This window comes from Hylaeus volcanicus, chromosome 7 (genome assembly GCF_026283585.1).
Source record: "Hylaeus volcanicus isolate JK05 chromosome 7, UHH_iyHylVolc1.0_haploid, whole genome shotgun sequence".
Classification (NCBI taxonomy): Eukaryota; Metazoa; Arthropoda; class Insecta; order Hymenoptera; family Colletidae; genus Hylaeus; species Hylaeus volcanicus.
In genome coordinates, this window is record NC_071982.1 from 10,348,294 (window position 1) to 10,361,280 (window position 12,987).

Here is a 12,987-nt window from a genome sequence, read left to right on the forward strand (position 1 = left end):
CTCTCTTAAAGCATTCATAAACAAAAACTTTCAAAAAGACAACTGCATATTTCTTTTATTCTTCAAAAAGAACTTCATCTAAACGATTATCAACTCGTTAATTTTTATTACATTTCATTTTGTACAAAATAAGAAATTGCAAGCAGCTCGTAGACAAATGTAAAATATCCTTTTCACATTTACAAAATTTGTAATATCAATTCAAAGGAAAAGAAACTTTGTAGAGATCGGAATTTTTAAATCAAATAGAACTGCATCTTCGTAGACTAAATTATTTATCTTTCCTTTACAAGTGAAATCAATTCAACTAAAATATTAAATTATATATACATTTACAAAATATTGTATAAGGTACAAACATAACATAGTCAGCTGGTAAGAATAACAAATTGTGACGATCACGAAATCGTTTTATAAGAAGTAGAGGTCTGATTTTTCTTTTTTGTGGATACACTTTAAATTGTATTGTACAGATACAACGTAGCCTCAAAAGAAATTTCCGAATTGTATTCTACTAATTAGAAATTAAGCTGTATATTTGTGACAATGTGGAACAAATAAACAATTATATTAACATACATCTATGTTTTCTGCTAAAAGGATAAAGACGCAGTCAACTTGTTTGGATTTCATTAATATTTCCAGCATCAAGATAGATCCTATTACATAGCACTTGCTTTCTTTTTTAATAACTTTGGAATTTATTGTTTTCAAACAATAAGCTTGTTAACAAATGAGAGATCTAACATATTATGACACTTTTTGACTTCGTATCTTGTTAATGTCTTCAGTTTTTGAATTGCTGTCTTTTTTTCTGGAATTGTTTTGAGGTTTATCTTCAGATCCTTCGAGTTTAGATGGAAATTGTTCATTGCCTAATGCTATTCGTATGGATTCCACTAAGTCAAGGGGTCCGCTAAAACTTCGCTTTGTCCCTGTAGATAAAACGATTCGTTCCATTAGAATAGTAGATATTATTTTCTTCTACCGATGAGAATAAATTATAATGAATATTATATATTATTATAAATGTATCGTTCACTCTAAGAAGAATTTTTACATTGTATTCCAAATCTTCACTCACTTACTTTTCAATTCGTCCAAATATAGCTCTCTTGATCTTATTAAGCAGACCGCCATTATCATGGCTCACTTCAGATTCTATGTTTTGATTCGCTTGAGTTTTTACCTTTGGACCTGCCGGGCCTAAAAGAATGTATAGTCTAATGATAAAATAGTTAGATATAAAAGTACCAGGGAGAATCCTTTACGCTAAGTTAAACAGCTAAACATTTCGTTTCTATTAAGCATCAAATAAAACACATATATAAATTTGTACAACATTTATTTAATTAGTAGTGGCAGGTACAGTGAAAAAACTCAAGCGACACACATGTTTAATCTCATTCGTATTCGCCGATGACAAAAATTATTGTAAAATATTGAATGGACTTCAATATGCTATTCAAATTTAATTTATCACACTTTTCTGTTTTCGTTAAGTACGTATACTTTAATCAGTCGTATCTCATAATATTTAATATTAAGAATCATTGCGTTTATTCTTACCATCTGTTTTGTACGTTATGCCATGTATACTGCCAGGAGTGTCAGTTTCCAGCTCAGCATAAGTTTGGAGCAGAGCAAGCTGCTTGTCGCTCAGACTCGTAGGCACTTTTATTTTAATGTGTACGTAGTGGTCTCCATATCCCGTTCCGTTCACTTTCTTCAGTCCTTTGGAGTTCAATCTAATCCTTGTGTGCGATGAAGTACCAGGTTGAATTTGTATAGTGTGATCCTCGTAAATACCATCTATTCTTATCGTACCACCAAGCACTGCTTGCGACAGCGAAATTTCAGCATCTGTGTGTACGTCTGGTCCATCTCTACGAAAGTACTTTGATTTTTCCACACGGAATGTTATGAATACTTCTTTGTTACCCACAGCCATTCGTATTGTTTGACCATCTTCCACACCAGCTGGAACTGGTACTGTCACCTTCTTTCGTTGCACCTGTTATCGGATAAAAGAGTTACATAGAGTGTTCGCTAGAGTTTGTTTTGTATATTTATATATCAATGTAAAGTATTAGTTTATACCGATTGTCCTTTTCCTTGACACTCCGTGCATGGAAACTTGATGAACATCCTGGTACCATGACAGTATCGACAAGTGGTGCGCATCACAAAAGGACCAGTACTAATCGTCTCCATTCCTGTGGCATTGCAATATTGACATTTCACTGCTTTCGTACCTAGCTCACATCGAGAACCTAAACATTTGGGGCACGTATCTATTACGTTCAATTGAACATCTTTATTTACTCCTCTGGCGGCTTGCGAAAATGTTAAATTCATAATAACCTGGAGAAGAAAAAATTCAAATATGTACAGGGTATTTATCTACCAATGGTTAATAGAACTTTAATTAGAAGGTAATTCTACAAACAGTTAAGCATATTCGCTTAAATTTCGCACTTTCATTGGAAGTTTTGATCAAGTTACAAGCAATATCAGTCTATAACGAAAGTTACTTCTTGCATACTCTTTGTATACACTTGTCTACTCTCTCACTTCTCTATGCATACCTCTTGAGCTGCTCCAAACCCATACTTCGACTCAGAGTACTCATCAAACTCACTGAAAGCGTTACTTTTGAAGGCAGAATCTCCAAATATTTTCCTAAACAACTCTTCTGGGTTAATAGACGATCTAAACTGCCAGTTACGACCGAAGTCCTTGGCACGCCCGCTATCTCCCATTCCCATTTGCTCCGATGTAGCCCCCCATGTATCGTATTCTTTCCTTTTGGTATCATCGCTTAGTATTTCATAAGCTTCTGAGACTTCTTGGAACTTTTTACTGGCATCCGGGTCTCCTTTGTTCGTATCGGGATGATACTTTTTCGCCAGTTGATAATAAGCCTTCTTGATGTCCTTTCCCGAAGCATTTTTAGATACGCCCAATATCTCGTAATAATTACGTTTCAAAAGCTGGTTCGTGGTATGTATTCCTCTTGATTGCATTAAATTTTCAATCGCATCTGTATTTGTATTTAAAATACATTTTAAATCAGAGAGACGCACAACAAAATTTTTCAGAAAATATTTTATGTTAATTGTAAAGAATTTGTTAAATATTTGTGAAACTGAGGGGAGTTGCTAGCTCATTAAAAAATCTTATCAAAGAACTAATGTAGGGTATATTCAAAATACAGATAAATTGATCTTCGATTGCATAGCTTCTCATCCATATTAAAATTAGTCTTATTTTACACCATTTTAATACAATTTTATGTAAAAATTTGTGAAGCATACACATGTGTACATATAATTATAGGAATCAAATTTGCTGCAGAACAATTAATTACGTTACAAAGAAGTGATAGCCAACTGGCTGAAATGGTACTTGGTTTTAAAATTAGTATACATTCTTTAGTTTACATTCATTGATTCAGAGAAGTTAATTTTGATCCTGAAGTATTCATTTGTTACACTTGACAACTTTATTAATTTAATGAGAGATACACCTATTAAGAGGGGAAATAGGTTTACGACTATGTTTCTTTAATGATTCGCATGAATTTTTTTAGCAAGAAGGGAATCTATATAATTTAATAAAACTTTGAGAACATTTTATACATGTATTCAAGTAAATATTGTAATTTTTTGGAAGTATTTCCTCAGAAAATATGGAAGATACCAGCTGCCATGGAAGTCACCATTAGACGTAGCTGTTTTGTGTATATTTTTTTAGAGGCCACAGTTTTCATCTGAAATCAATAGGGATTTAAATTTACTTTAACCCTCAGACAGCGGGCGCTCACACGAACGACGGAGCTGGGTCACTATTCAGGCATCGAAATTCAAGTCCATACGCGCTACAAAAGAAGGCTTTATATGCAAATATTATTATCATATTAATAATGCCTCGTAACCAATTTTTTTTGTTAATATTTTGTCCCGAAAACAACTTCTTTTGCAATAAAGTTCAAAACGTTTCTGTTGCTAAAAGTTAGAATAGTGGGGAGAGCCGATTGCTACGGATAAAGTTACAATGTAAACACATGGCTTGACACACTCAATGACAGAGAAATAGGACTTTGAAATTAACGTCGGAAAAGTGACCCAGCACCAATGTCGGAGGGTTAAGGACATGTCTTTCTTCTATATGAACCTAAATTCTCCCTAAAAAATTGAATACTGAATATTTTTAGAGGTGCTTACGCAAATGTTATTGCAATAAAAAGATACTTTAAACAATGATATTGCTCTGAATTTAGGTTCTTATAGAAGAGAGACATTTTTTTAAAAGTAAATTTAAATCCCTATTGATTTCAGATCAAAACTGTGGCCTCCAGGATGTACACAAAACAGCTACGTTTGATGGTGACCTCCGATGGATGGCAGCTGATATCTTCTATGTTTTCCGAGGAAATACTTTCAAAAAATTACAATATTTACTTGAATACATGTATGAAATGTCCTCAAAGTTTCATTAAATTACATACATTCCTTTCTTGCTAAAAAAATTCATGCAAATCGCTAAAAAAACGTAGTCCTAAACCTACTTCCCCTTTAAATACTTTGTTAGAGAAGCAACGTATAAACAAAACTGTGTCAAAAAAAAGCCAGCTAGAAGAAACATGTGTAGCGAAAAGTGAGGTTAGATTTCAACTTGGTGTAACTCTTTACCAAAGCATAAATAATAATTTACAGGTCGTTCGTAAAAGTATGCGTTAATCAAGAATAGGATGTCATCTGGATGTACCAGAACGACTCCGACGTATTGGCAGGGTGAAAATAAATAGAAAACAACTGGCATTTATCAGTAAAACGAGTGATGTAATCTGTATTCTCCGTGGTCAAAGGTATACGTTACTTTTTCCTGTTTTTTTCGAGTTCCAGTTGTGGACACCCAACGCTACTGTTGCGACGGCTCGATGACATGCACCACATCTTTGGACGATACTGCACGACAATTTATTTAAAGTACTATTGTTGATGAAGCTGATAGTTTTTGGTCGGAAAACGATCGCGAGCCCTTTACCGGTAGCCATGTTGAGGAGCAAAAGACACATGGTTGTGTTGTCACGTGACACATATCAAGCAGACAATGCAATTTCTAGAAACTTTACGTATGAAGCCGTGTACGCATGTAGAAGGGAGATGCCATTCGGTCGGCAGAACCCTGCGATGGCAGATTTAGCTTTCAGTCGCACATGCGAATTCGTTTTAGCGTCTGTAAAGTATCTAATACGACCATGAAACTGTCGCCCTTAGTTGCCCTAGAGAAAAATAGAATTATAAATGAAAATTGGAAACACTTCTTAGCATGCAATAATATTAATTGTGTGGATAAATTATAACATAGGGATAGGGGTTAAAATAATTTTATAGACACAATACATTTTTTATAACTAAAAGAACGGGTTTCATGGTTTTGACCCCAACTGTTGCTATAGAATCTTACATTGTTTCCTATAGCTACAGCACTGCGCGGTCAGCTTTTCTCGACGCGCATGCGCGAACAGGAGCCAATCACAGGCAGATAACAATGTCAGTAACAATGAAATACAGGGTGTCCTAAAAATGTTGCAACCCCTTGAAAGAGGTGGTTCGGGAGGCGATTTGAAACAACTTTTTCCTCAGTGAAAATGTTGTCCGAGGCTTCGTTGAGGAGATATTAACGGAAAACACTGACCAATCAGAGCGCGCAGCCTACGCTACTGTGAGCGCTCAACCGGCCTACTCGCGCTCTGATTGGTCGGGGTATTTTGTTAATATCTGCTTAACGAAGCCTCGAACAACATTTTTGCTCAGGAAAAAATTATTTCAAATCACCTCCCGAACCACCCCTTCCAAGGGCCTCCAACATTTTTGGGACACACTGTATTGAAATGAAATAAAAATAAAACAGATATACAGGGTGTCCCAAAAATGTTGTAACACCTTGAAAGGGGTGGTTCGGGAAGTGATTTGAAATAAGTTTTTCCTTAGCGAAAATGTTGTCCGAGGCTCGTTGAGAAGATATTAAAGGAAAAGACTGACCAATCAGAGTGCGCGGATACCGTTGGAGCGACCGCGGTAGCGAAGGCTATGTGCTAAGCGACCGCATTTGTACGCGAACAAGCGACTCGACGTGCATCGAAGGACATTGGACGCGGCCGCTTAGCTCGTAGCCTTCGCTACCACGCCCGCTCCAACGGTATACGCGCGCTCTGATTGGTCGGGATTTTCTGTTAATATCTCCTCAACAAAGCCTCGGACAACATTTTCGCTAAGGAAAAACTTGTTTCAAATCACCTCCCGAACCACCTCTTTCAAGGTGTTACAACATTTTTGGGACACCCTGTACGCATATATGTATACACAATTAAACGATGTAATTATTCACGGTTACATACTTTGTCTTAATCCTAACGCATTTGTTTATTATAATTTATTAGATTAAAAATACAAATTTGTAGATTTCTAAATTTATATAGTCCGTTCATTGAAACTTTTTACTAGTCGAGGCTATACAATACGATCGAGTGCGCAGACGCGGGAAAATTTGTGTAATTGGTTCAACGGCGTTCGAGGAATATTGTTTTGAAAGTTTGTACCAAAAACATGAACGTGTCTGGAAAAGTCCTTTACGATAAAGTTCGAAATTTGCGTCCAGAGCTTTCGAGTTCTATTACGCCGGAGATATTGGATGAAATTTGTGACGAGCCTTTCGTCCAACCGTTTTTAAAATGGTTCTGCGAGAACGTGAATCGCGTCAACGTTATTTCAGACGAAGAAGCTCGAATGTAATGAGATTTTTATATATAAATAAGTTTCGTGCGTTAATATTCGACCATTACACGAATGCTTTGTAAATTTTTTCTGACGATTTGGTCTTTCAGAAAGAACAAATTACAAAGTACAAACGAATGGTTGGAAGGTATCGAATTAGATAATGCACTGGAAGAAGCAACTAGGAATTGCCCTGATTTATTAAAAATTACTTGTTTCGATGACGAGGACATAAATGATCTGTTCGCAGAATTCGAAATAGTAAAACAATCATACGAGGAAGATGAAAGTTACATTCGCACGTTACAAAATGGAATTCAAAATTTAAAGTAACATGACCTCTTTGTATCTCTTTGTATTTTAATTTGTATATATTCATCCTTATTATATATTTAAATGAAATATTACAGAAAGTTAAAGAATAAATTAGACGAGAACATTGAGAAAGAGGAAACATTATTGGACAAGAAATATATCGAAGTGGATAAAATGTATAAAGATTGTTCAGTAATTCTTCAAGAACTTGATTCGAATAATTGCGAATTTTTAAAAGAAATTAAATACTTATTGAACGTCTATGGGGATGCAGCAGAAAATGTAGGTAATTTTAAATAATTTTCTTTAATTCGTAGCGGTATGAATAATTTTATTTATAGAAAGGAGCGCCTGTGCTGTGGACCCAAATGCCATTGGAACTTTTCATTAAGAAAATAGAACTTTATAACCATTACTTAGGCGTTCACATAAGACAACAATTTGAAAATGGATACAAGGATAGTCAAGAGAAAGATTCTAATTATGTTTCTTTGATTGACAAGAGTAAAGAAAAACATATGGATTACGAGGAGTTACAGGAACTGATGCATTTCAAAACATAGTAGGTGATTTGTTGTAATTATTAGTAAGTAAAATATATATTATATGAAACGATTACGTTAATTTACAATAATTCATACTTTGTCTTAAAGCATCATAAATGCGAAAATGGAAGAAGTTACAGCTAAAATACAATATGAATCATGTATCTCGATGTTACAATATGCCCAAGATATATACAACTTGGGAAATGTAAAAGTACCGAGAAACTTTGAGTTAAGGTATTTATAAGTTATTTAAACATCACAGATTATTTGTATTACGTAAAACACAATATAATAAATATAACCATTGTAGGACTGAAATATCGGAGTTAACTAAAAAGAGAGATTACTTAGAAGAGAATGTCTTTCTGTTGCAAGAACATCAATTGTCAGAAGTTATACAAGATTTTGCCGAATTAGAAATAACTAAAATTTTAAAACAAAATGCCGAGTCAAAATTGAAGCAAAAAACTATACGCTTAGAAAAACTCAAAAACTTTCGATTTCTTGCTTGTGAGTCTGGACACGTACGCGCCGATTTGTTAAATATGGTGATGCAAATGCAATATCACCGTCTTCAAACCGTTTCTGAATTTGTGGCTAGTGCTTGCCATTATTTGACAATGGAGTATTCGCTATCTTCTGCCAGATGTGTTAGTAACAATATATAAAGAGTCTCGTTTAGATTTTTATGGTTTATTATGTCTGATTTTTTCTCTTTTTTTATCTAGAAAAGTATGCAGCAGCAACAAGATGAATACTTGGCAGTCACATCGTCTTCGCCGAAACCGCATAATTCGTTTAACAATCTTTTAGTTTCCATGATATCCAGTGGCATCAATGTACAGGAATTAAATTCTGCGTTAAATAGGTATAACGAGCTCTTGGACGAAAATAAGAACAAGAAACAATTTATATTTGAAACTTATTTAAATTCCAAAATTCATAAATTGGAAACACTGTAAGTTTTACTCTTATTTTTTTTCTTTTTTGTGAAGAAGTAAACTTTGATAAGCATCGTAAGCGTTCAAATGTTCTAATTTAGGGAAAATGATGTAAATCTCCAATACGTAAATGAAATGCACAAGGGACCGACGTACAGTTTCAAACCACTTTCCTACGAAGTTGAAACGTGCTACAAGGAAGCATTTGATCATTTACAAAAGATACAAACAGATCTAACAAAAACAAGAAATCAAATGAAAGAGCAAATGGTAAACCGAAACATGCGCGATATGTATACGGACGGAAAACGTTATTCTTCGTATAATAATTGGAATTCTTTCTTGCAGAAGAATGCCCTAGGCTTTGAACATGAAAAAAATGTGCTTTGGCAACTATTTTTAGCTGATCCAGATGCATTGAAAAGAAAGTATAGAGAGGTAAAGCAAATGGTAAATAAATCCTGTTATGAAAATACTTTCGAAATCGATTGAACCGTGTAATTTAAAAGATTGTGATATGATAGACCAAATGTAAATATCTCTGATGTTATTATTTTACTTTTTCTATTAACTCGCGCATAGTTATACGGTATAATACTTAAATAAGAAACAAATATTTAATTAATTAATAATAAAGGATTAGTAAGATAATATTGATTTTATATAAGAAATGTTTATTTACAAATACTTTTTGAAACAGGTCAATATAAAACACTTTAACGTAAAACTGGTAATGAATAATTTTAATGATTTTCGTGTTAATTATTTATAATGAGTTAGAGATAAAAATAAATATTGCTATCGAATGAAATATTTATATACTCATATAATATAATTATGTTTCACTTTTTGCTATTTACGTAATCTATTCTAGTGTACTTGATGTACGATTGCTGCGCTCGAGTATTTTCTTGTAACGTTCGACTAAGTCTCCAATCGAACATCTGCGTTGTGCTTTCTGTTCCGTTCCCACGATATTATTGTCGCAGTTGCCTGTAATTTCTATATCCGGTTTACTTGGAAGGTCGTTCACTATGTCCTTCAAGTCCGATATATCTTTAAATTTGTCTTGATGATCGATAGGACACTTCTCGGAAGTGACGAATTCTACGCTGTTTGTAGAAATGTTTACGCCGAGTTCCGATATGTGCATTTCCTCGATTGCATTTATGATCGCGGTCGAGTGTGCTTTCGAAGAACCAGGCGCGGAGATTACACTTGAGTTTGCTGTGGAAAAGAATTATATTTGTTCGTGAAATAATAACGATAGAAAAAGAAATGAATATTAAAATATGAACATTGCCAAACCTGTTCTATTAGTCCTTTTTACGCGAGTAGAAAACAATCGGGAATATTTTTCTGTATGTTTAAAGGGTGACAAACACTTTTTAGACGACATTGAGATTGTACGTAAACGCGACTTCTCATTACTCGCGGACATAATTGTATCGTCGAAATTAATTCGGGTCACCAACAAATTTTCTTCCAACTCCAATTCACGCGGAGTATAGTTTTCCTTTAAACGTTCGTATCGTGAAAATAATGACTTACGCACAGCTGAAAAGTAGTTTTAAATATGGTATTACAGGTTCGATGTTATTAACAGTCTCGTAAATAGTATAAACTCTACCTTCTACTGGAGTAAATTGTACTAGTTTTTGTAAATCGCTCTCTTCGTTATTGCTATCGGTATCAATTCTTATAACAGGCGATGCCATTAAAAGCACATTATTTATTATAGGTGATACAGTATCATCATGAATTTTTACTACATTCGTCTGGTGTAAAATATTCTCTGTCTCGGATAACTTTTTCGTAACATCCAACAAATACGTTTCAAAAATAGTTAACGCTTTTTTCATATCCTCGCAACTTGCTCCTATTTGCAATAAACATTTGGAAAAATTCTCTGGTGGAGTTGAGCTCAGTCGTTGATGCAATCGAGTTAATAATAAATTGAATAAGAAAATAAATTTATGGAATACTAATTTTTCGTCTTTATATAACTGAAACAGGAGACACTAAAATTTGAAAGTTTGTTTATTAGTTCTTTACGCTTTAATAATAATTATAGTTTTATTTAGGAGCGCTTACTTGTATATCATGAGGAAATAATTCTGAAATTCCCAGGTAATTCACTTTTTGTAATTGCTTTGCATCTAAAATATTCGTATCGCTACTGTTGTTTGGCATTACATTTATTATCTTACAACTAAGTTCTTCCATATTTCTTAAAATTGTTTTTTTTTTCTTTAAGTAATTCAAACTATCGTTTATATTACTTTTCCACACTGAAATTTAAAAAATAACGTTTAGTTTTGGATATTAGAATAAAAAGTATGATACCCGCTAATTTGCTTAGAGGAATAAATGGAACGACGTCAACTTTGTATCACATCCTCGTCGTTTGGATCCGTAATGCGTTTTTTAACTGAAGGGTGGACAGGAGCATCATTCGAAATAGTTGTAATTAATTTTTCAGTTTTAAAAATTTCCGTTCTAATGTCACTTAATATCTTCTTTTCATTTCTGAAAGTAAGATAATCAAATCAAATTCTTATGTGAAATTATAACTTAGGCGTGTAAATACTACAACTCAAAAACATTACTTTAAAATAGTTTCAGTAGTTTTGCTCATTGCTGATAAATTTCCATGTACGTTTGAAATATTAGAACGACGTTTAGCATTAGTCTTTTGTAAAAACTCTTTTCCTAAACTTCCTCCTTCTCTTCCTTGAGGTGCAAGAATAACATTATAATTACCTATAAGAAACACATATCACGTATTATCACAACAATTTACTATCTACAAGAAATTACATTTAAAGAAAAAAATCTTTTCGCAAGACCTATCTTACTTTGCGAAGTAATTAAATACTTTCTCATCGCCACTTCTGACAATTTGCACATGATGATGGTAACTCTCTTTCCACCAGCGTGAATTAAATGAGATGTAAGTATATTTGGAAAGCGGATATCAGGATTTTCCAAAGACACAACTTTTAAAAAATCTTTGACAGTGTTACGATATTTCACTTCGGTCTTTTTACAAATTACTGGCCATTCGACTAATTTTTTAAAACGCTCAGAATCGTATATCGTTAACAAATAATGAGAAACGTGTATAAAACCGGTCGTGTTGGGTTTGTCGAACATACCCTGTAAATAACAGGAATCGTATGAATAGTTACACAAATGCTTAATCAAATATGATATTTAAAAGTATTAGCATTGTTATTTCGAATTAAAGTACATACCTTATGAAAATGTGTATTAAATTCATCGCTTGGTGCAATTACGTTAGACAATAAGAGTACATTGCGATGGAAAAGTGCACTTGCAGCCGTCATCTCAAAACAGAATTAATAATAATCTATTTATACAAATAAGTAATATTAACAGAAATAGCAATACTGCATATCGTACAAGAAATGTTTCAAAGCGGTATAAGAGTCAAACAAAAAACAAGCCAAACCACTAACGTATACATGGAAAGATTTGAATTTGAAAAACCTGTGGTTAAGTATTATGCCTATAGAAGGGAAACTAATGTATAAAATTACGTGCCTCTAGAATTAGTTAATCACGCAGAGTTTCCTTATAATATACAATTAACTGATAAGGAAAAAAAATGACTTCTTAATTCTAACGCACTTCTTTATTATGGTTCATTACATAAAAAATACAAATTTATAGATTTTTAAATTTATACAGGGTGTCCCAAAACTCGCGTAGGAGCCGGAAATGGGTAGCTGAGACGATTCTGAACAACAATTTCCTTTGCAAAAATGTCGACGGGGGCTTCAGTTTTTAATTATTAACGAAAAACATCGACCAATTACAGCGCCCGATTAGCGCGCCTTAAGCTGGCTACGCAGCGACCTGGCGCAACCAGCCAATCGTGGCTCGAGCATATGCTCTCACGGCTGAGCGCGTGCGGTGATTGGTCGGTGTTTTTCGTTACTAATTAAAAAATTGAATCGAGCAACGTTATTACGCGCTAGGCGGCCGAGCTCATACGCTACCGCGGCCGCTCCATCGGCATACTCGCGCTCTGATTGGTCAATGTTTTCCGTTAATATCTTCTCAACGAAGTCGCGGACAACATTTTCGCTAAGGAAAAAGTTGTTTGAAATCACCTCCTGAACCACCCCTTTCAAGGTGTTACAACATTTTTTGGACACCCTGTATAGCTACAGCCAGTGATGGGCAAAACCGTAAGCTTCGAATAAATCTCAAGTTTGCCTATATGTTGTCCCGTTTCCTTTTTTGAACATTTTCCAAAGAAGGAAATGAGACAAACACATCGACACAAACTTCAAATTAATTCGAGGCCTAGGGTTTTACTCATCACTGCCTACAGGACTGCGCGCTCAGCTTTTCTTGACGCGCATGCGCGAA

The 12,987-nt window shown here is 34.2% G+C and overlaps 3 protein-coding genes across 6 annotated transcripts; 1 reads left to right on the forward strand and 2 right to left on the reverse strand.

The window, feature by feature from the left end:
• Positions 1-79: 79 nt before the first annotated feature.
• On the reverse strand, positions 80-5,100 carry LOC128879168 (protein tumorous imaginal discs, mitochondrial-like). Of its 2 annotated transcripts, XM_054128071.1 has the most exons (6): positions 4,882-5,084; positions 2,589-3,043; positions 2,101-2,364; positions 1,570-2,014; positions 1,089-1,206; positions 784-935 (listed from the first exon to the last, which is right to left on the reverse strand). In XM_054128071.1, the coding sequence occupies exons 1-6, from the start codon at positions 5,078-5,080 to the stop codon at positions 917-919; spliced, it is 1,500 nt and encodes a 499-aa protein (XP_053984046.1). In that variant the 5' UTR covers positions 5,081-5,084; the 3' UTR covers positions 784-916. The 2 variants fall into 2 exon arrangements, with proteins under 2 accessions (XP_053984047.1, XP_053984046.1); XM_054128072.1 differs by lacking the exon at positions 1,089-1,206 and having other exon boundaries at positions 80-935; positions 4,882-5,100.
• A 1,454-nt stretch (positions 5,101-6,554) lies between these two features.
• On the forward strand, positions 6,555-9,089 carry LOC128879203 (HAUS augmin-like complex subunit 3). 2 transcript variants are annotated; one of them, XM_054128131.1, is made up of 9 exons: positions 6,555-6,796; positions 6,893-7,111; positions 7,193-7,379; positions 7,439-7,659; positions 7,751-7,879; positions 7,956-8,295; positions 8,374-8,603; positions 8,688-8,856; positions 8,935-9,089. In XM_054128131.1, the coding sequence occupies exons 1-9, from the start codon at positions 6,615-6,617 to the stop codon at positions 9,076-9,078; spliced, it is 1,821 nt and encodes a 606-aa protein (XP_053984106.1). In that variant the 5' UTR covers positions 6,555-6,614; the 3' UTR covers positions 9,079-9,089. The 2 variants fall into 2 exon arrangements, with proteins under 2 accessions (XP_053984106.1, XP_053984107.1); XM_054128132.1 differs by having other exon boundaries at positions 8,938-9,089.
• A 355-nt stretch (positions 9,090-9,444) lies between these two features.
• On the reverse strand, positions 9,445-12,083 carry LOC128879202 (uncharacterized). 2 transcript variants are annotated; one of them, XM_054128130.1, is made up of 8 exons: positions 11,844-12,083; positions 11,445-11,745; positions 11,196-11,349; positions 10,973-11,115; positions 10,681-10,877; positions 10,217-10,607; positions 9,895-10,143; positions 9,445-9,813 (listed from the first exon to the last, which is right to left on the reverse strand). In XM_054128130.1, the coding sequence occupies exons 1-8, from the start codon at positions 11,934-11,936 to the stop codon at positions 9,452-9,454; spliced, it is 1,890 nt and encodes a 629-aa protein (XP_053984105.1). In that variant the 5' UTR covers positions 11,937-12,083; the 3' UTR covers positions 9,445-9,451. The 2 variants fall into 2 exon arrangements, with proteins under 2 accessions (XP_053984105.1, XP_053984104.1); XM_054128129.1 differs by having other exon boundaries at positions 11,436-11,745.
• Positions 12,084-12,987: the final 904 nt, after the last annotated feature.